Genomic DNA, 22,043 nt, shown 5'->3' with positions numbered 1-22,043 from the left:
GGGGTGCAAAAAGACAAGAGTTCATTGTGCTTAACACTAATTCATCCACCGAATGCATCATGAGTTGCCTGCCTCTTACACACCTGCAGTTTCTACATAAATGGTCTTTCTTCTGGTCTTCGAAATGAAAGAAAAATTACAGGAGCTAAAAATTCCATACTAACAAATTTGATCCAGTGATTGCCCACCAAAAGTCACAGAACTCACCAGTGGGGTTAAAAACAAACTATAAAGCAACTTGAACCAAATGCTTTAAGGCAAAGAAGCAAAGTCATGGAAATCACCCTGAAATTCATGAGTCTAGAACAGCTCCTCACACAAAGAGCAAACATAAAATCATACGTTTTCTACCCGACACAAAGGATGTTAACTGAAAGACAAAGGACAAAAACTTTCTCTACTCCTGTATTAGACCAAGAACCAAAACAATCTGTTAGAACTCAGGTTCTTCCGTCGTTAAATCTGTAAGCTGGCAGTACTGCCCTTTAGACATATGTCCTTTCTAATCTCTTCAATCATTACATTCCTTCCCTTCTATGAAATGATTGGTAAGCATACAGAGATGTCTCTTTAAGTTCTGAAAGAAAACAAATTTCCCTTCAAGAATCTTATTTTCAAGCCAGCTCATCACAAAGACAACATAATGTACCCAGATAAACACTTATTCAAATTCAATTCAGAAGAATGGTTTCTATGTCCAGGAAACATTCCATTGAGACCATTCCAAACTAACCAAGAACAGAATTAGAGAAAAATTGTAATTGCATTCCAAATTATGATCTATTAATATTAATTTCTGTTTTTAAATAGCATTCAGTGTCAAATGCAACAATGTACTTACTTGCTCTGTAGGAGGTGGGCACTCTAATTTCTTTGATTTTGATGGTGATGAAATTCTTGCACACTTATCATTGCTAATATTCTTTGGAAGCAAAAAAAAACAAAAATGGGGGGTTATGTTCTATTTCAAACACCCATATTCTGGGATAACTGTGCTAGCTTTATAGCTCACCTATCTGCACCTGACTGACTCCTCTAACAACTGAGCATTTTTTTCAATTGTATCTGGTCTTCAACAGGTAGGTAATTTTGCCTGCATGTCTTTATCACATCAAATTATATGGCAGTTTCTACCAGGAGCATGGTTCCATAATAGCATTTTTCCCTTAAAAATCTGTAACACCATGGAGTAATGGAAAGTAAAGGTCATCATAATGTACCCTAGAAGAAATGGTTATAATTTGTGAGTGCATCAATTTTCCTCAAGCACTGTAACTTTCTCCCAAATTTTTTTTCTGCTTTTCTACTTCCATAATACTTTGTTGCAGCTTCCCTGATGGCTCTAGTAGAAAATCTGCTTGTTGATGTCGAACCCAGGGGGTTCCACCCCTGGGTTTGGAAGATCCCCCAGAGAAGGAAACGGCAACCCACTCCAGTATTCTTGCCTGGGAAATCCCATAGACGGAGGAGCCTGGTGGGCTACAGTCCATGGGGTCACAAAAGAGTTAGACGCGACTTAGTGACTAAACACCACTTGTTATGAAATGATGACGTCATCTCCATCTTTTCCTGCACTACCACAGCGTTAAGGGAGAAGAAAAAGACGTGATCAGTATTCAAAACATTTACCTCCAGTGTGCCTGGCTCAGGTTTTTTATCCAAGGAAATATGTCCATGGACAGAGTCTATAACAGATCAAGACAAAAAAAAGACAGCATCAGCCACTAGTCAGGTGTGAAGACAGAACAACAAAGCATGAAGGCAGAGAAAGCTGGAAATTCCATGTTAACCATGATCAGTCAGCGAATAATAGTTTTCACAATTACACACCATGCTTTACTTGGCCTGAGTCAAGGCTTCTCTGCAACAGTGAGATGTGACAGTACATTGCTCAATCATTAAAAAGTGAGCATTCTTTTCCCCATGCCTGACTTTAGGCCAGAAACAGATCTCCAGCATCTGCTTTCAAATGATGGAATAACATACCTTTATCTTTCCGTTCTTCAGTGTCCATTCTCCGCCTGCTTCCTTTTCGATCGCTTCCATGGGATGATTTTCTCTGGACGCCTGGGTTGCTACTCTGAGAAGCTGACTGGCTGACTGATGAACTCTTAAACAAAACCCAACATTTTGTGTTAAAAGATTTACTCACAAGTATATGAACAGAAGTCTTTTAATTAATCTTACTGTTCACACATCTGACTAAAAATCTCTTGTATCTATAAACTTCCCAGAGTACAAAAAAAATACAATCTAGGGTTCCTATTAAATACTCTACAGTAACTGGCTTATTAATAAGCCAAAGGATGAGGCAGTCAGACTCTTGGCCTAGTAGTTAAGACTTCATATGCCCACATTTCAAGAAGCCACTGTGACCAAACCTGTACTATGCAACTTGTATTTCCAGTCTCTGTATGAAAAATAGCACCCTTCACACCAACCTTCAAAAGCAGCCACTGCAGAGCCACAGTCCTTTGGGGAAGTGGGGGAGGCCCCAAGGGCAAGGGGCAGATACAGTCACTAGGACTCTTCCCACTAAAATACCGCTGTCAGCAAACCCCTCCAAGCCCCGCATGAGCTCCAGCTTCTATCTGGTGAAGCACAGGGGCTAGAATAAGTCTGGCTTTTCAGCTCGATTACCACTGAAGGCCTCTGCTCTCCTGGATCTGTGAGGAAATGCTACACACAGCTGAGAAGAGATCTCAGCCAAGGTGGCAGGTGTTTTCTAGAAGACAAACCTGAGTCACTATCAAGTCCAAGACAGGATCAAAAAAGCCTGTTTAAACACAGTGAGTATGAAAACCTCATTTTAACAATCAAAACATTTCAGCCATCTATTCCCACATTATAGTAGTTCTCACCATTCACTAACTGAAAAAAAGACAAAAAGCTGTGAGTAGAAGCTTGAAAGATCAGTAGTTTTGTATTATCTAAATATTATGGGAAAATAACATATCACAGAGATAAACTACACTCAGAGTAGAGACCATGCCTGATTCACATATGAATTTGGGCACGTCTTCCAACGATTCCTAAACACCAATCCCTGTGCCAGCCTGAACTATACTACTCCAGGTGAGCTGGTTTCAGCTCGGCCTCTCCACCTCTTTAAGAATTCCACAGAGGCCAGAAAACAATGTGTGGAGATTTAATGTTTTATATTGATGTAAATATACATACCAACATATAATATACATACACATATACACATACATATATATACTATAAGGTAGCTTCTGCAACATTCCATTTTGCTTGTTTATTCCACTGTTAAGAAAGTGTTCCAACCACAGCTCAGGTGCCTCACAGGTGCTCACAGCTGCATCACAAGTCACTTAGTGCCACTCACCATTACACCAGACCACAGGCTCAGGGAGCCCAGTGCCCCCACACTCAAGCTGCTACCCTGCCCCTGTGTGCCAATGACCTTCCTCACACAGCATTACTGTTTCCCCTTCTGACTCAAAAGAATTAAGACTTCTTAATTCTCAAAAGAATTAAGACACTTAAAGGCAGAGAACGTTTGTCTCTTGTCTCATCAAGAAGTCACAGCTCAGCATCTGACACAGGAAGCAAGGGCGAAGCCACAGGGCTGCACCCACCACCATCTCTAGCACTGACTGCTCCGAATCACAGCGCTCATTTGCATGTACCAGGTTTTTCTTAATAGGTCCTGGATATGTTTAATAAGGAACACTGAAAAGAATGTCCCAATTTTACAGAAGTATCCTGTTAACTAAATCGTACACCTCCACTGCTTAGGGTAAGTCACTGGCTTTGGCTAGCAAAAACAAACAAGCTTCAGTTCAAAACAAAATACTCAACTTGAAGTTAGATAAACAATCAACTCGCCTCAACTCTGCCACCAATTAGAAATGTCTTTAGACCTCATTTGCCTCATGAAGATGAAAAGGAGGGGCAGCTACGTCATCCCCAAGGTAACCTTCAGTGTAAAAATGATTCATCTCCCATTAGAAACTATGGTTGAGTACAAAAACTGGATTAAGGAGAGACTTCTGAAGGGTAACTTTTCCAATTCCTTTTTATATACATACAGAAAGGGCTGGGAAAGCCTGTTCATCTCTGTTCTGAATCTCATAGAGTAAGCGAGACTCTTCTATGGCTTGCTTCTCTCTGCGCTCTTCTGGAGAGAGGCCGAAATAGTTAGGTTCTCGAGTCGTGGCATCAAAATCCTCAGTTCTCTCACGATCAGGTTTTCTGTCAAATAAGACATTCTTGGATGAAAAAAAGACAATGTACTGTGTACCTAAAATAATCTAAAATAACATTTTTAGCAATACAAATATTTGCTATCTTAGCTACACTGTCACATTACAGAACTTTTAGCTGCCCGAGTAATAAATGCTTAGCAAAAGGAAGCACCTCAATTCTTAGGGTTTCAGAGTCAAGATGACAAACTCACAATGCAGGAAAAGAAAAATATAACTCGCTTCCAAACGATACATATGATCAGATTTTTCTTCTCACTGGAGCGTAAATACAAGCATTGTATCTTTTCTTTAGGCCATATTCAATATTTTCATAAGACTTCTCTTTCAAAGGAAAGGGAAAGTTACTAGTTTAGGCCTCAAAAGCATTCTAATTTTCTGTTCTAAGTAAAGGACAATGTTAAAAGAAACACCAGGACCACCTTCCTGCTTTTTAATGACACTATCAAGAGAAGATGAAAGCTGGGGGGGGGGGGGGGGGGCGGAAATGCACAAGGCGAGATACCAATTGCACTGCTATCCTTTCAACATAACTTTGGTCAGAGGAGGCAAGAGTTCATGAATAGTTGAGTAGCCCATAACGTGACCCTAACATTTCACTATTACAGGCAATATGAGTACTGCTTCCTCCATGTCTGACGGTTTCACAACAGTGGGAAACGACAATCCAAAGCCTACAAGAAAACGTGTGAAGAGATACCATCTCCCTCAAAAGACTGGGAAGGACACAACTGACAGCATCTGAGCCTTCTCCTCTGAAGGAAAGAACGGCCATGTCCTGCCCTCAGTCCCACTGAAAACCACAGCCTAACTCCAATGGGGCGGATGTCAACCCCAGAGCCTTAGGGGAAAACAAGAGGGGAGCATCTTAGACCGCTCCTTCTCAAACCCCTGTGGTGAAAGACTCCGAAGACAACTCAGCAACAGCCAGGAGTCTCTGCACAATCAACCACTGTGCACGCCTCCTCACCCGAAGGCGCCAGCCCACCCCGCCCATCAGCCACAGAGCACCAAACCCGCCCTGCCTGGGCCGAGCTGGAGGGGCCTATCCAGCCTGGCAAGCCGATCACTCTCAGCACCTGCGTACTGAAAGCCCACAACGCAATCCCGCTGGTTTCTGTTATACTCTGTTTTCTTCTCAAAAGGAAGAGATAATATCAATAAGAAATTTTAAAAGAGTGAGAGCTCACAAGGTCTCATGTCCAACATCACTGATCTTTTATTCTATAATGAGTATTCCAAATTACTGTTAAATATTAGAAATAAAGTCAAGATGAATTCTAATGAACATTAAATCAAGTATTTAGCTATAAAATTCTAAATTTTGACCATAATTTTTTAAAATCTTACTTTATTCAATCATCTGCAGTCTCTAAATTTAATACATCAGCAAAATCCATTCTCACACCTACATCCGTGCAGGCTTACTCACTGCAGATACAAGTGGGTCCCTACACCATCAATCACAATGTCAAAGATTCTCCCAAGTTTCACATCTATGCACTATCCACTGCCTTCTGCCATCAAGTGTTTTTATAAACCAAGTAACACATGCCTAAGGTAAACAAGAAAAGGGCAACATCTGTAGGATCACTCAAATTCCTATCAGACCGGACAAACCACTAGAAAACACACTGGATAAAAATTCAGTTTGTGGTAAACAAAAGTGCATTTGAGTCAGCCATTTGGGAGTCTCTGTATTTACTCCTCTTAGGCATTCTGCCTGTAGTGAGGAAGCCTTCAGATGCTGGTGGAGTCTGGTCAGTGTCCACATGTCAGACTTAAGCCACAACTAGGCGATTAAGGGCATCAGTTTCATCTTTGGGGGGAGGTAACCCACCACAGGCCCCTATCGCCCCTTCCCAGCATCCCTGGATATGCCAAGAATGCAAGGCCCTGATTACTCTATAATCAGGTCATTTCTCAGGGCTGTGTATGTACTGACCACCCTTGAGACATGAGGTAATGCTCTCTTATGATTGATTTTTAATCATTTGTTCGCATTAGAATTTCTGGACAATCAGATTATGAATACATACATACTTTTTACACATGCTCAAATATCCCTGCCCTTAGGATACACAAGAATCTGTTAACACTGCCTCTGCAGAAAGAGAAGGAGAAGACTCTTAAGAGTCCCTGCTGCTGCGGCTAAGTCGCTTCAGTCATGTCCGACTCTGTGCGACTCCATAGACAGCAGTCCACCAGGCTCCCCCATCCCTGGGACCCTCCAGGCAAGAACACTGGAGTGGGTTGCCATTGCCTTCTCCAATGTATGGAAGTGAAAAGTGAAAGTGAAGTCGCTCAGTCGTGTCTGACTCTTTGCAACACCATGGACTGCAGCCCACCAGGCTCCTCCGTCCATGGGATTCTCCAGGCAAGAGTAATGGAGTGGGTTGCCCCTGCCTTCTCCTTAAGAGTCCCTAGGACAGCAAGAAGATCAAACCAGTCCATCCTAAAGGAAATCAACCCTGAATATTCACTGGAAGGACTGATGTTGAAGCTGAAACTCCAATACTCTGGCTAGCTGATTCGAAGAACTGACTCACTAAAAAAGACCCTGATGCTGGGAGAGAGGGAGGACAGGGGGAGCAGGGGACAACAGACGATGAGATGGCTGGATGGCATCACTGGCTCAATGGACATGAGTTTGAGCAAATTCTGGGAGATGGTGAAGGACAGGGGGGCCTTGTCTCTCAGTCCATGAGGTCCCAAAGAGTTGGACACAACTTAGTGACTGAACAACAGCAACTGCAGAAGGAAGCTAGACAGTCTGAATGAACAGGGATGGCAAGGAGAATTATCACAACAAATTTTGGAGTGTTCTGGATTTTGAACGATATCAATTTTCTATCCTAAACAGTTTGTTCAAGTAAAAAGAAAAATGTAATGGATGTGAGGTACTGGTATGAGTTATGAATTGGAACTGTGTCTCCCAAAAAGGTTATGCTCAAGTCCTGCCCCTTGGGGTCTGTGCATGTGACTTTATAAACAAGGTCTCTGCAAGCAAGAGTAATCACATCAAAATGAAGTCACTATGCAGCAGGGTAGGCCCTAAACCCACTGTAAGCGGTTCCTCACTAGAAGAGACACCCAGGGAGAACACGTGATGGTGGCGGCAGAGACTTATGCCCACAAGCCAAGGAGGGCCCAGGACTGTGGACCACACCAAAAGCAGGAGGCGCCTGCAACAGACTCGCCCCTAGAACCTTCAGAGGGCAGGGCCCCACCACACCTGACTTCAGACTTCCAGCCCCCACTACTGTAACTCACTTCTGTTGTTTTAAGCCTGTCTGGGGTAGCAGAATGCCACAGCCCCAGGAAACTACACAGTACTGGCATCATGCCAGCCTAAGAACCCACAACTCTGTCCTAGAGACGGTACATGAACCATCTTCAATGACAACGTGTTAAGGACTTTCCCAAGAAAGGGGAATGCCCAAAAGCCAAAAATAAAGAAGCTGAAGACCAGAGCTTCGCAAGCACATGAGCCAGTGCTACAGCGGTTCAGGTAACTGGGGAAGTCGACATTGGATGGGGAAGGTATCAGCCACAAGCACCCACAGGAGACACGGACAAGGCTGCAGGACAAGGGTGGCCTCCGCTGCAGACACACTCTCAAACAAAGCCCCTCTGAAGAACAGGAGCTACTCTACAGCTCCATAAGCCACTCGGAGGAAAAGCAGATTAGGGAAAACTCGAAATCAACAACACAGGAAACCATGACCCGGAAGTATATCCAGAAGCACATGCCTCTGCACATTCGGTCAGAATGCTGATTGTGATCACAACAACCTGTTCAGCATTAGACACGTGACCGCAACCGGTCATAACCTACCAGAACAAAGCACGCTGGTCATTTTGGCTGATTTAAGTTCATATATAAAAGAAAACTAACCTTACCCTGCAGGGAACTAGCTGTGTGAGCTGGAATTCAGTATTTAACACATTACAGACTACCAGAAAACTATGCGGTGCCAGGAGATCTGTCTTGGCTAAGATCTAAATCACTGAAAAAAGTTATTCAAAAGTAAAGATGTCTAATTTCTAATCCAATCCTGAGAATATAAAGAAATACTATGTTATTTAAAAAGAAAAAACTTAACGTGATACAGTATTATTAACTATACTACAGATTTTGTTCAAATTTCACAAAATTTTCTGCTAGTGTCCATTATCTGCCTTCATACTTTACTCAAGATTCCACACTGTGTTTAGCTGCACTGAGCAGCTTCAGCTGCATGCAAAAAATTCTGATAAATTCTTTTCTTTTTTTTCTCCTACAAATATTTTCTAATTTTTCTTCTTTTAGCTTCTTAGACACACCCATCATTTCAAAGTGGACATTGAAGTTTCCGAATACATGGGGTTTTAAAAGTATCATTGAAATTAATTTCTCATTTTGATATTAATTTTTCATTTAAAATGCTTTCTTCTCTGCAATCAGCCTCTGTGTTTTTCAGTCTTTTAGCTTTACTGAGGCTTTCAATGGCTAAATCAAAGATCTCTCTTAGTAAATGTCACATTGCACTTGAAAGTATGTGGTGTTGTTCAGTCACTAAGTCGTGTCTGACTCTGCAACCCCATGAACTGCAGCACACCAGGCTTCCCTGTTCTTCACGGTCTCCCAGAGCTTGCCCAAATTCACGTCCATTGTGTCAATGATGCTTTCCAACCATCTCATTCTCTGAAAATATGTGGGTTATTTTCAAACATCTTTTGATATTGATTTCCAATAGAATTCCACCATGATAAGAGAACAGACTCTGTATGATTTCAATACCTTTAGACCATGAAATTTCTGCACCTCACTGTATGTCCCTAGGTATGTTCCAGCGTCTCCTGGTTTATAATCTATGGTAACTCGAACACAATTTGTATCCTGCTGTTGTATGAAAAATGAAAAAATCAAAATGTCTTAAACTATAAAATCACTTTGTGTGATGAGAGTAATGAAGAACTGAAATTCTCACATTATTTATCAACAATACTCTTACTATTAAATATTAAGGCTTTAGACAAGTATATGAACAAAAAATTGAAACTTTCTAAATGCATGAAACACAGCAAATAAGAAATGCTGGCTCTCTTGACTTCCAGCTCTCTTGCATTCAGGAAGGTTACCTTACGATCTGTGAGGGTGTTCTGCTGAGACTTTTGTGCTCACTGGAGGTTTTCTGGGCCTGCGGCGCAGCAGAGTGGCTGGAGGACGCGTGCTGTCTCGCTCCTGAAGGGTGCTGCAGGCGAGGAGGTAGGGCTGACGGGGCTTTCACTGGCTTGCTGGAGTTCTTTGGGCCTCTGTAATCCACGTCTGTGACACGAAGCCAAAAGTCCTTTGTAACCCTCCACCTACTGTCAACAACTCCAAGTGCCATCCCCTCCCCCAAAGGAGGCTAGCTTGCTGAGCTCCTACCAGAATGGAAGCTCTGTCCCGAAGGGGGCTTCTTCATCTTCTTCCCTGACAGTGTGCTCCAGCTTTCTGAGGGAGGCGGCCTGAGGCTCTTCGGTGAGTATCTTTAAAAAGAAGAGAGAGACTTGAAGTAACTAAAGTGCTCTACTGAGACTGTGCACTTAAGTATTCTACATAAATCTTTTATGTTCAATTTACCTGAGAATTTCCAGTCTTAGTTCTTATAGTAAAAACACCCTATCAAGTACAAAGCATTCAGCAATCCACATGTAATTATAATCAAGTGACTAAGGTCAAAAACATATTTTCTAACCTAAAAGAACAGAAGATTGAGAGGTCTTAGTCACAGTCTAAGCAAAAGATTAGATAAGGAAGGAAAGAACACTATTCTGTGAGGTGTGATGACAGCACTGAGGCTAAGGGTGGGGAATGGAGAAGCCTTTACTGTGTTAGAGAGGCACACAGACCCACAGCATCTATGAGAAATGGCGTGACTTTACTTTGAATGGGATTTACTTTCAAATATTCCAATTCTGCTCCTTTCTTCTGCTTTAAGGGGTTAGAGAGAAGAGATTAGAAAAGACGGCAAACCTGCTGTTAGCTATGAAGCTAGGGCGACAGTTATCTTGGGGTTCACTTGACAACCCTCCTCAGCTGTGTATGTTTGAAGTTCGCCATGGTAAAGTCTAGGTGGAGCTTACTACCTTTCCCTCAAATAAAGGCTGCAGCAGCTGAAACAAAAGTTGCTCTAAAGTAACACTGGATCGTGGCAAGAATTTCACTCCACCAGATAATCATTTACTGAAAACTACATGCAAGGCAGCAATGAATGAAATCAGAAATGAATACTGCCCCTGTCCTCCAAAGCTTCAGTTACAATAGGTTAATTTTCTAAACTGCCGTAGTGAAGAATGGCACATTTTAAACAGTAAGCAATGAAATAAGTATCTTTTATTTAAAGCACCTTAACACATAAACACTAAATTTGAACTCAAACTATTTTTCTAAGAGATCTAAAAAAGTATATTTCTGTATACACCCGCAACACATTTAACCGAATTCGCAAATACACAGGGACGTTTAGAAATGCTCGTGATTACATCAGGCTAAGTGGAAGAGAAAGTGAATTAACACCTTAGCTGCGAACAGTACGTACTTCTTTCCAAGCTCTGCGACCAAAACTGGCCCATTCTCAGAATGAACCCCTTGAAAGTCTGCATTAGAAAATTTTCCATTGTGATCCAACCTAACCTGTTGAACAAATTCGCAAAGAAAAATCAGTCACCTGATTCGTTTTTAAACTGCCATTTCATTTTCAACTCAAGCGTCGATGAACATACATAGTTAAAAACAAAACTAAGTTCAAAAGAGTACACCATAATGCCTCTGATCTCCCAGACCTGTGTATCTCGTTCCAAAATACTTTCCTTTGCTTACTTTTCCATGTTTTTTCTAAACTGTCAAGGTTCTGAAGGCAGGGCTGTGGCACCATACACACACCAGGATTCCAGGTGCCGCTTTTCTACTCAGCAGCAATATGACCTCAGGCAAGTAACTTATCTGGTGCTTCACTGCGCTCGTGTGCAAGACAGGGCTAATTATAGTGTCTGCATCACAGGCACCACAGAGTCGCAATGAGGCACACAGGATGCATATAAAGGACACCAGCCTGCACACAGCGACCGCTCAACAAAGGCGAGCACCTGCTATGAAAATTATATTATCTTCTCACTTTTCCAGTATTTCAAATGTTGTAATATGTAAATGTGACCTTTTTGCTCCCTAAAAATAGATGCATCGTCTCCTCTCTAAAATACAGTTGGTTATTACACAATGGCACACCAGGACAGGAGAGTCAGCCTTTTACTTTCCTTCTGGCAGAGGGCGCCCCCAACCCCGCTCTAGCAGCCAGATGGACACAGCCTTGCTCAAAGCCATCTCCCGTTATCGGTACCACTAGCCCTCAGCATCCACAGGGGGACAAGGTCCAGAACTCAAGAACACCAGAACTCCTGGATGGGTACTGAAATGGCACAGTACAGTCACCCTCCCCAGCCAGAGGTGGAGGGTCAGCAGCCGCCCATTCCAAGCCCTCAAGCTGACATTTCATTCTTTGGTCACAGCAGGACACTGCTTCCCTCTCCTCAAGAGCTGAACAATAAAAAGGATTTTCTGAAGCTAATTTTTATTTAAAACTGAAACTACATTTACATGCTTACTCAGATATGCAGATGATACCACCCTTATGGCAGAAAGTGAAGAAGAACTGAAAAGAACTAAAACTTGATGAAAGTGAAAGAGTGAAAAAGTTGGCTTAAAGCGCAACATTCAGAAAACTACGGTCATGGCATCTGGTCCCATCACTTCATGGGAAACAGCTGGGGAAACAGTGTCAGACTTTATTTTTTGGGCTCCAAAATCACTGCAATGGTGACTGCAGCCATGAAATTACAGACGCTTACTCCTTGGAAGGAAAGTTATGACCAACCTAGAAGCATATTCAAAAGCAGAGACATTACTTTCTCAACAAAGGTCCTTCTAGTCAAGGCTATGGTTTTTCCAGCAGTCATGTATGGATGTGAGAGTTGGACTGTGAAGAAAAGCTGAGCACTGAAGAATTGATGCTTTTGAACTGTGGTGTTGGAGAAGACTCTTGAGAGTCCCTTGGACTGCAAGGAGATCCAACCAGTCCATCCTAAAGGAAATTAGCCCTGGGTATTCACTGGAAGGACTGATGTTGAAGCTGAAACTCCAATACTTTGGCAACCTGATGAGAAGAGATGACTCATCTGAAAAGACCCTGATGCTGGGAAAGATTGAGGGCAGGAAGAAAAGGGGATTACAGAGGATAAGATGTTGGATGCATCACCAACTCAATGGACATGGGTTTGGGTGAACTCTGGGAGTTAGTGATGGACAGGGAGACCTGGCGTGCCGTGATTCACGGGGTTGCAAAGAGTCAGCGACTGAACTGAGTAAATAAAAGGCACCTTTGAGTCTGAAACTCTGGTGGCTCAGATGGTAAAGAGTCCACCTGCCAATTCAGGAGACCTGGGTTTGATCCCTGGGTCAGAAAGATCCCCTGGAGGAGGAAATGGCAACCCACTCCAGTATTATTGCCTGGGGAATCCCATGGATAGAGGAGCCTGGTGGGCTACAGTCAGTCCATGGGGTTTCAAAGAGTCAGACATAACTAAATGACTAACACTTTCACTTTCACACTTTCCGTAATAAAATTTCAATTAAATTTTATCCAAGTGAAATAGTCAAGTAGTAGAAAAGGAAAATACTCTAAAAAATAAAAAATTAAAACAAGTACCTGCTTTACCTTCTGCTTTACCAAGAACTGAAAGCTCAAATGAAATATGCTCAGTTTAAAATAATGAATAAAACAATTTTAGCGAGAGTATAAACTAAGTACTTTCTCTTCTCCACTGAGGAGGGTGGGGAGGGCGGGCCCTCTTCTCTTTTGTTCTCTGCCAAGTTCCCCAAATCACTATAGCAAAAGATTCCCAGATTCGGTTCTGTGCTTAGAGCACATTTCTGACAACCTTAAAAGAATCACATCTTCTTCCGCTACTTTCAAAACACCCTCGAATCAGAACACTGCTCAAAGTTCTTAAGGTAAAGTCTGTCACTGATACCCAGAAACAATCCTGGTCCCCCAGATACTTTTCACAAACCACTTTAACATGAAGGAATGACTATTTCCTCCACAAGTCAAGAAGAAATGTCTGTCAATGGCGATTTCAAAATAGTTTTTAAAAGGTAACACTTTTTATGAGAACCATTCTTGATGACAATTATCTTCCAAATAACAGTATTTTTGGTGTATGGGGTTTTTTTTGTTTTAGAGTCATATTTTTTCACAGAAGTTTCTCCAGTCTTGGCATTAGTAACACTTTGGACCAGATGATTCCTTGCTATGTGTGTGTTGGGGGTGGGGGGGTGGTGAAGGGGGGGGAGGTGTCCTATGCATTCTAGGATGTCTGGCACCATGCCTGGCCTCTACCCACTAGGTATCAGTAGTACCTTCCCAGGTGTAATGACCAAAAATGTCTGCAGACATTGCTAGAGGGGAGGCAGGGATGCAATATCACTCCATGGAAGAAACGCTGACATAACTCAACTTTCCCCTTTAAGAGTCAGCTGCAGTAAGCCCAGAGCAGCAGCTTATTCAAAGTAAAAGGCAAAACTTCTCTAACTGTTCCCTTTCTTTTTCTCAATCCAACAAAAGAACTACGTGTTGTATCAAAATTTTCCAGGATGACTTTCATAAAACAAACTGACCTGTAGTGTCAAGTCTGAATCAATGTCAGTACATTATCTGCCAGCTATGAAGAAAATATCTAAAAATCTAAAAGGTTACTGCTACGTCTTTGAAGCAAGTACTATCAAAGACTGAACTGCTTTAAAGATCATGGGAAGGGTCTCACAGTTTTAGATATACATGATTTTGGTAACGTATTCAAAAGCTAAATATTTTTAACTATTAAAATGTATACATGATAAAATATATTCTGAAATCTCAAATTAACAACACATCCAAACTTGAGCTGTTTTTTAGTTCCTATTAGAATAAGGAAGATTTCAAGTAAAATCTTTTCTTCCTCTACATAATCACTTACCTGGCATTTATCTCCAACTTCATACTGTAAGCCAGCAGCAATGGAATAATCATGTTTTTGTTGAGCTGTAAAGAATATCAGCATAATATCAAGTTGATGTAATCATTTTCAAGGGCCTCAAAGTAAATTTCTGGAAAATACAGTTTTTTTTTTTAACTCACCTTGTTTAGACTTCAGCCAAATTTCATATTCCACATTTCTGTAGACTGCTGGACTGAGCGACTTAAGAACCTTTCTAGACAAAGGGAGGCTAGGAGAGTTTCCACTGCTTTTCGGATGCTAAGTAAACAAAGTCAAGAAGCCCAATCAACCAAGAAATGCTTTTAAAACATGTCTGAGATACGTGTAAGAGAAAAATCAAAAGAATAAAGCTTTAAAAATTAGGAAGTCACCAAAAACATGTTTTACGAGATGATCCTGACTCTATTGAAAATGTACCAGAAAAGAGAAAAAAAAAAAAAATTAAGGCTATAAACTTGTATGCTTTCTTATATTGAAGAGATAGTTAAAAACCATTAAATAAAAATACCTGATCACTTGACAAAGTTTTAAATCCATTCACATCATTAACAGTGGTAGATTTACTCCTGCAAAGGAAGAAATACAGGTATCATTAGGAGTACAAAAACGTTCACACACATTTCACTTACTCTAACCTCACAGAAGAATCTCAGAGTTACAGTCCACGAAGTCGAAACTATATTCCAAGGAGCCCAAGCAAACGGAAGTGTGCACGTGTGTATGTAAGCACAGACAGAGTGCACATGTGCATATGTGTACACACATATAAGGCAAAGTTTCCTTTAAGTTTACCAGTTTATTGCTACCAACCCACCTCCTCCACTCTCCTCGAGCATGCGTGCTCAGCCATACAACCCCCAGGACTGCAGCCCGCCAGACTCCTCTGCCCATAGACTTTTCCAGGCAGGAATACTGCCTGGGTTGCCATTTCCTTCTCCAGTCAAAGATTTTTATCAGTAATTCGTACTGACTTACTCAACAAGAAGACAGGAACAGAAATAAACTGTGAAATGTGGGATGATAGGGTAACTGAGTTTATAAAAACACTTAATGTAAAAACTTCCTTTCAAAAATGTATCAATAGATACGTGTGTATGTATGTGTGGGCACTCAGTCGTGTCCGACTCTCTGTGATCCCAGGGACTGTAGCCCGCCAGACTACTCTCTGTCCATGGGATTCTTCAGGCAAGAATACAGCAGTGGATTGCCATTTCCTTCTCCAGAGGGATCTTTCAGACCCGGGGATCGAACCTGCGTCTCTTGTGTCTCCTGTTTACCTGCTGAGCCACCAGGAAAGTCCATCAATAGATGAGGCTCCATTAAACAAAATACTCCACTACAAGATATACAATCCGGTGAAGTAGATACAAGCTAAATAAGTTATCAGTCGTCATTAACACTGGTAGGTGCTTTGGGGGAAGAAAGGTAGAAAAACTACAGTGTTAAGGCCCCGCTCAAATAATAAAAAGTGGGATAAAGAATGGTGTCTTTTTGAATAAAGAATTAAAGGTGACGAGAGAGCAAACCATAGGCTGTTTAGTACTGCAAGCAGACGGGAAGCAAGTGCAAAGAGCCTGGGGCAGCCAAGGGGCTGGTGAGGCTGGGCAGAGCGATGGCACACGACTGGGTGAGAAGGTGAGAAGCCACCTGGATTCTTCTGCCATATAATTCCTCCTCCTTCATAAATCAATCTCTAGTCTTTAGGAGTCACTCCCCTAAATGCAGCAATAATTAAGAGACTCCCACTATCTAGAGTCTGGATTTAAAAAGCACCCTAATTGCTAATACTCCCAGATTCACCGATACGAATGTGGAAGGAATCCAGGCACAGAAGCACAGTGGCATCCTTGCTTTCTCCTCATTACGATACCATGCCTATCTGTCTTGCCATGATTACAGAGCCGTCTCCCCTAAATGAAGCTTTGTCTTCCCTAAGCCAGACACGACACTAGTAAAGGAAACCTTAATAAAGCAACAAAAAACTCATCAGAAAGGCTTTCCTGCTCCCAGGGCTACAGCAATGCGGTATAAAGAGGAAAACTGACCACGACAATGTACACACCATCCCTGGCAGACCTCTACAAGCCTACCAGCCTCCACTCCGCACTCCTCCCACTTCACCAGCCAGCTGCCATCCCAAACCCGGATTGCTAAAGCCATCAGCAGCACCAACCACAGGGCATGTGCTCAAGTCCCCCCACATCAACTCATGGTGACAAGCTAAACCAGCGAGTCATCATTCTCCCTCCCAGCTTCCCGTTTGCTCCATAACATGCCTTAATCACACTGGGCACCTGGAGAAAACCAAGCAGCACAATTCCCCATCTGTGCAAAGCCCCTTAATCAATTCTAGGATTAATTTACAATGGTAGACCCATATTTTAATCTGGCTCATTTCTTTCTTATGTAGAAACAGTGGTCAATCAAACTTTCAATCAGGATCAACCATTTAATTCAAGAAATGTGTGGAATTACAGATACAAGGAGATATATTTTATAAGTCTTTAATAAAGAATTAGATATCCTGAGGCTTCATTTCATCTTCCTCTAGTTTCACAGTATGTAACATCATAGGATACATTCATACTCTCATAAAAAAGGAATAATATACTTTTAGCTTCACTGAGGATGAAATTGGTTGGTTCTTAGAACACACAAAGTACATTTCTTAATATCATTGATAAAAATTCATACACACTGGACACTATACCTAGGAACTGGGCTGTGCATTGTACATTTCATTTCATTCTTATACATTATCTACTTTAAAGAAAGACTGACATATCCTCATTTATACCTATGGGATTGAGGCTTTAAGCAACTTCCCCTAAGTTCAGTTAGTTGGCAGGAACCCAGGAATGAAATCAAGTCAGAATGTCCACAGCCCAAGCTCTTAGCCACTACCCTGTATGTCTTAAGTGGAAAAGAAAAATAAGTTTCAGACTCTAAGTTAAAAGGTGTTTATTCACACCATAAGCAAACACAAATAAATAATATTATTATCCAGAGCTGTTGACATATACTTATATTCCAACTTGGGATTTGTATTATATAAAAAGAAGGGGAGGCATTATCTAAGAAAGAAACAATAAAAGAAAGTCAAGGAAGTCAAAACGGCCATTTTTCATCACTGGTTATGTAAGCAATTGACAGCCTAATCTGAAAACTTTAGAATATACACACGTGAAGTGAAAGTCGCTCAGTCGCTTCCAACCCTTTGCGACCATGGAAATCTCCAGGCCAGAATGAATACTGGAGTGGGTAGCCTTTCCCTTCTCCAGGGGATCTTCCCAAACCAGGGATCGAACCCAGGCCTCCCGCACTGCAGGTGGACTCTTTATCAACTGAGCAGTGAGGGAACCCCCCCACACACACACATAGGTAGAACCAACTCTATTTCAGAGATACACGCATGATTACGCAGGAATAGATGCTTACCAAAAACAAACAAAAATAAACAAAACAAAAAAAAAGTCAAATTCCAAAAGAAACAGTCCCATAATAGAAATGAGGTAACAGGAGCGGCAGGAAAAAAGAAACTTCTGCCGCAGATTGCTGTACTTTAGAAATACCGTAATACCTAAGTGAGGCAGCCCCATAAAAGACAGTTGCTGAGCTGTTTCCTTGCACGGCACTACAAACGTACTTTAGGGCAAAGCCACGCTTACTTGCAACTGTCATCCTCTGAATCTGATATTTCACTGCTGTCTTCGTCCGCTACTTCAGAGCTGTCTAGGCCCATCAAGATCTTACTGACGTCAGTTTTAAATACCTTCTCGTACAGCAATTCATAAAGCAGAGCTGCAGGTAACAAGAAAGAGATGTTACAAAGCATTAATTTTATGTTCTAACATAAAACTGAGACACCCAAGCTTCTAAAACCTTAACTAAATACCTTCTAACACCTTATGATCAATAACACAATTTAATCAGAAAATTACCTAGAGAGCAACTAGACTTCTGTCTTTGCAGTCAGTCAGTTCAAAATCATCACTGCCTGTTGTCTGCATGATACTGAGGTAGATACAAGGTGGTGAGAAAGGGGGTCTCTTGGGGACTCGTTTGAGGGGTAGACACCACTGTGATGAATTCTTAGTGCACTTGTTTTCGTAAGGTTTGCTGTAATTAAAACAAATGAGAGGCCTGAACTCCTGCAGGGGTTCTGAGCATTTGGTAATGTATTTCTACGCTTTCTGGAGTGTGGCTTTGTTTTTGTTTTCCTCTTTTTGTAAAGCAGAAACATTGTCTCAATATGCTTCAGTGGCTGCTGAGAATGCATTTTACAATGGTTTCTTTTTAGTCCATTATGAAAAGGTATCTTCTTTCTAGCAAACTTAGTGTTCCTTAAGTTTTCCATCCAAGCCTCTTCCGGTTGGGTAGGTTGTATGACCTCTCTAGTTCTCAGTTTCTTCATGAGAACAGCTGGAATAAGAGCACTTCACTGTGCTAGGATTAAATATGAAAGCAGTATGGAGAGGCTTAGCACAGTGTGTACACCCATAGTTAAGTCATTGCTCACTGTGCGTGTTGAACTTTATCAACTTTGGCTCACAGCTGTGATACCTTTTTGTATTATTGTTAGCTTTAAATACACCAATACATTAAATACAAGTAATATAAAATTGTGAACTGATCTGTTTCGAGATGTGAGGTTTGGCTGTCTGCATCTTGGGCTATGTTCTCTGCCGCTTCAGTCAATCAAAAGCTGGACATTCCAGCTTTGAAAAGGTCGGCGCCATGTGCTGTCTTTACTGGTCCCCCTTAGCTAAAGAACAGGGGAGAGGAGGCTGTCACGTGCCCGGCACAGCGCTCCACACAGGTCGTGTGCACTTTGTCGGAACAGATGATAAAGGAGATAGAGAAGGGAGGAAGGCGCCGCCACAGCAGTCACTCCCCACTGGGAGAGGTGGAGAGGCTTTTATCCTCCCAGGAAGCACCTGGCAATGCCTGGAGACACCTGTGGTTGTCACGGGGGAGAGAGGGAGCGCTACTGGCATGTCAGAAGGCCAGTCACTCAGCTGCGTCCAACTCTGCCACTTCGCGGACTCCCCTTCCACGGAATTCTCCAGGCAAGAATGCTGAGTGTGTTGCCGTTCCCTTCTCTAGGGTCTTCCTGACCCAGGGACCAAACTCAGGTCTCTGGCACTGCAGGCAGATTCTTTACCATTGGAGCCACCAGGGAAGGCCCACTATTGGCATAATAGATGCTAAACATTCTACAACCCCCAAAACAAAGAATTATGTGCCCTGTATATTAATAGCAAAAGGTCAAGAAACCCTGGTCAAGGGACAAATACAATCAAATACTGATTTCCTGAATCACTGAGGTTTTCAAGCTATGCAACTAAAAGCTTTAAAAATATACAAATCTTTATTAATGATACTGATTACCACAGGAAAATATAACTTCGTATTTACAAGCCAAACTCTAATCTACTAGCACCTTTTTCCTACTGAAACGAGTTTTTACTAGAGTATTAAGATTTTTGGTAACCTAAAGTTCTCAGAAATGTATTTTTACACAACAAAACAGTGTATCTGCCCTGAGTTGTTTGCTCGAGACCATAAAGCTTAGGAAGAAAATTTCTAAACCAACACAAGGGTGATACTTACACTGACACATAGCCGAGCTCTCTTTATACTTTATGGGATAGACAATATCATAGTGATTTCCATTTGAAAAACACAGGAATACCTGAAAGGAAAAAATAGAATACATCCTTCAGCCCTTCACACACAACATTTACACAGCTACTTACATCTCTAATATCTCTGAGTTACTAGTTAATAAATTTCCACATAGAATGTTTTAGAAATAACCTAAAGCTGTAATGTGGTCATGGTACATCCATATGTTGAAATGGATACAAAGCCAGGAATCAGAAATTCCTAATGACTTGGGGAAACGCTTACTGCATCACAAAAATCACACACAATCTGTAAGAACAAATGATTTCAGCTATTGAAAGAGAAGGGTTAGAAGACTGTAAGAAAATATTCTAAAACTTTAATGGTGCTTACCTCTAAGGAGCAGAATCAAAAGTACATTTTTTTCTGCTTTACAGCTTCATGTACCTTCTAAATAATCAATCACTTATGCAAACAGCAATGCACGCTGACTTTGCTTAGACTACATCATATTCCAAAAATTACACTGTAAAGGCCAGATCCAGAGCCAGGCACCTCGGACACCCACAAGTCCTTACGAAGGCATATTTACCTCGGCTCCCTTCCCCTTGCCACCGTAAACGTGGTGACAAGACACTTCAACTTGGGCTGCGTAACCCAATGCGGATCATGAAAACAAAATTCTCTAGTAATGAATCGTGGTGTTTTTCCCCCTCCTTTCTGGGCTTTACATCATTTTCCAGTTGTTTCTGCCTGGTGACTAGATAATAACAACGTACCCAGTAAACTACCTCTGTAATGGGAAATATATCACAGTTAAGTGTTTCTGGATGCAACAGTAGAACCTATTTTCACAAGTTATGTTTCTATCTAATGTATATATTGATATAAAACAGTAATAGTCTAGTTAATCACATACACTGGCATCTCAATTATTTTTCTCTAAAAAAAGGTCACAAGAGAGTTCAACATTTGTACAGAAAAACAAATACAAAAAAATAAAACTTGTGAATGATTAATAAGAACTTAAAAAAAAAAGTCACTTAAAAATTATAGCTCAGGCAGTCAAGATGGCAAGTGAGTGGTTCCTTTACTTAAATCCTTTAGAAAAACTTAGAACAATTCTTACCTTTTCAGGAAAATTATTTTCAGTTACTTGTGAAGGAGAAACATTTGGTTTCTGGTAAATTATAAAATCTTTCCTGAAAATAACATTTAGAAATTATTTCTGATGAAATACACTTCACAAATTGAGATTCAGTCCTTCATTCATTCACTCACTCAAGAGTCAAGTGCACCAAGCAACATTCTAGGTGCTGGAGAAAGAGCAGTAAACAGAAGGCAGTAACGGATAACTAAGCGGCAACATACTTAAGCAAAAAGTATCCTTTTAAACAAGTAAACTTTTAAATATAATTTTCTATATAACTTCTAAAAGTAGACCTCAAAACCACAGAAAGCGTGGAGATGAAATTTATAAAGACATTTTGAAAAGAAAAAATTAAGCATTCCCCTGATCAGACAAAAAGCTGTAAAACTGACAATATGGTGCTTTGCCCTTGTTCTAGCCATTCAACGCTAGCAGCCTTGAGAAAGGAGGAAATCATCTCTCTAGAAGGTCTGTAAGTGATTCTGCTATTTTAACAACTGCGTTACAATGGAACATGTTAACTTCCCATTGGCTTTATTTTTGTTTACCTATGTGATTACAGGGCTTACCTGTACAGAAGAGAAAGGGCACTTATTTCCACTTGTCCAACCCATTCCTGTATTGAAGAAAAAACATTGGCCCATAAGTGTCTACTTTCTATATCTTAATACACATCTTTATGTATGATACACCTAATTAGCTAGAGTAGCTCATTAATATTTTTTAAATTTATTTAATTTCAGGATAATTGCTTTACAATATTGTGTTGTTTTCTGCTATGTGTCACCATGAACCAATCACAGGTACATTTATGTCCCCTCCCTCTTGAAACTCCCTCCCACCCTCCACCCCAGCCCACCCTTCTAAGCTGTCACAGCGCACCAGTTTGAGCTCGCTGCCTCCCACAGCAAATTCCCACTGGCTATCTATTTTACATACAGGAATATATATATGCTTCCACTCTACTCTCAATTCTT

General features: G+C 41.2%; 1 protein-coding gene and 1 long non-coding RNA gene across 2 annotated transcripts in view; one reads left to right on the top strand and one right to left on the bottom strand.

The window, feature by feature from the left end:
• Positions 1-22,043, bottom strand: part of OTUD4 (OTU deubiquitinase 4) — a 42,912-nt gene that overhangs the window by 8,919 nt on the left and 11,950 nt on the right. Inside the window, exons 4-17 of the mRNA XM_069556779.1 lie at positions 21,636-21,682; positions 21,046-21,118; positions 19,902-19,983; positions 17,957-18,089; positions 14,797-14,854; positions 14,429-14,546; positions 14,268-14,332; positions 10,796-10,890; positions 9,643-9,743; positions 9,354-9,540; positions 4,056-4,218; positions 1,987-2,110; positions 1,630-1,685; positions 842-922 (exon numbers count right to left, since the gene is read on the bottom strand). Of these exons, the coding sequence (XP_069412880.1) occupies positions 842-922; positions 1,630-1,685; positions 1,987-2,110; positions 4,056-4,218; positions 9,354-9,540; positions 9,643-9,743; positions 10,796-10,890; positions 14,268-14,332; positions 14,429-14,546; positions 14,797-14,854; positions 17,957-18,089; positions 19,902-19,983; positions 21,046-21,118; positions 21,636-21,682 (1,383 nt within the window). The remainder of the gene's footprint in view (positions 1-841; positions 923-1,629; positions 1,686-1,986; positions 2,111-4,055; positions 4,219-9,353; positions 9,541-9,642; positions 9,744-10,795; positions 10,891-14,267; positions 14,333-14,428; positions 14,547-14,796; positions 14,855-17,956; positions 18,090-19,901; positions 19,984-21,045; positions 21,119-21,635; positions 21,683-22,043) is intronic.
• LOC138422189 (uncharacterized) lies at positions 664-5,040 on the top strand. The gene is made up of 2 exons (XR_011249785.1): positions 664-2,789; positions 4,838-5,040. It is a non-coding gene; the product is annotated as an uncharacterized lncRNA (long non-coding RNA).

Source organism: Ovis canadensis, chromosome 17 (genome assembly GCF_042477335.2).
Source record: "Ovis canadensis isolate MfBH-ARS-UI-01 breed Bighorn chromosome 17, ARS-UI_OviCan_v2, whole genome shotgun sequence".
NCBI lineage: Eukaryota > Metazoa > Chordata > Mammalia > Artiodactyla > Bovidae > Ovis > Ovis canadensis.
This window is presented reverse-complemented; position numbering and strand designations above follow the sequence as displayed.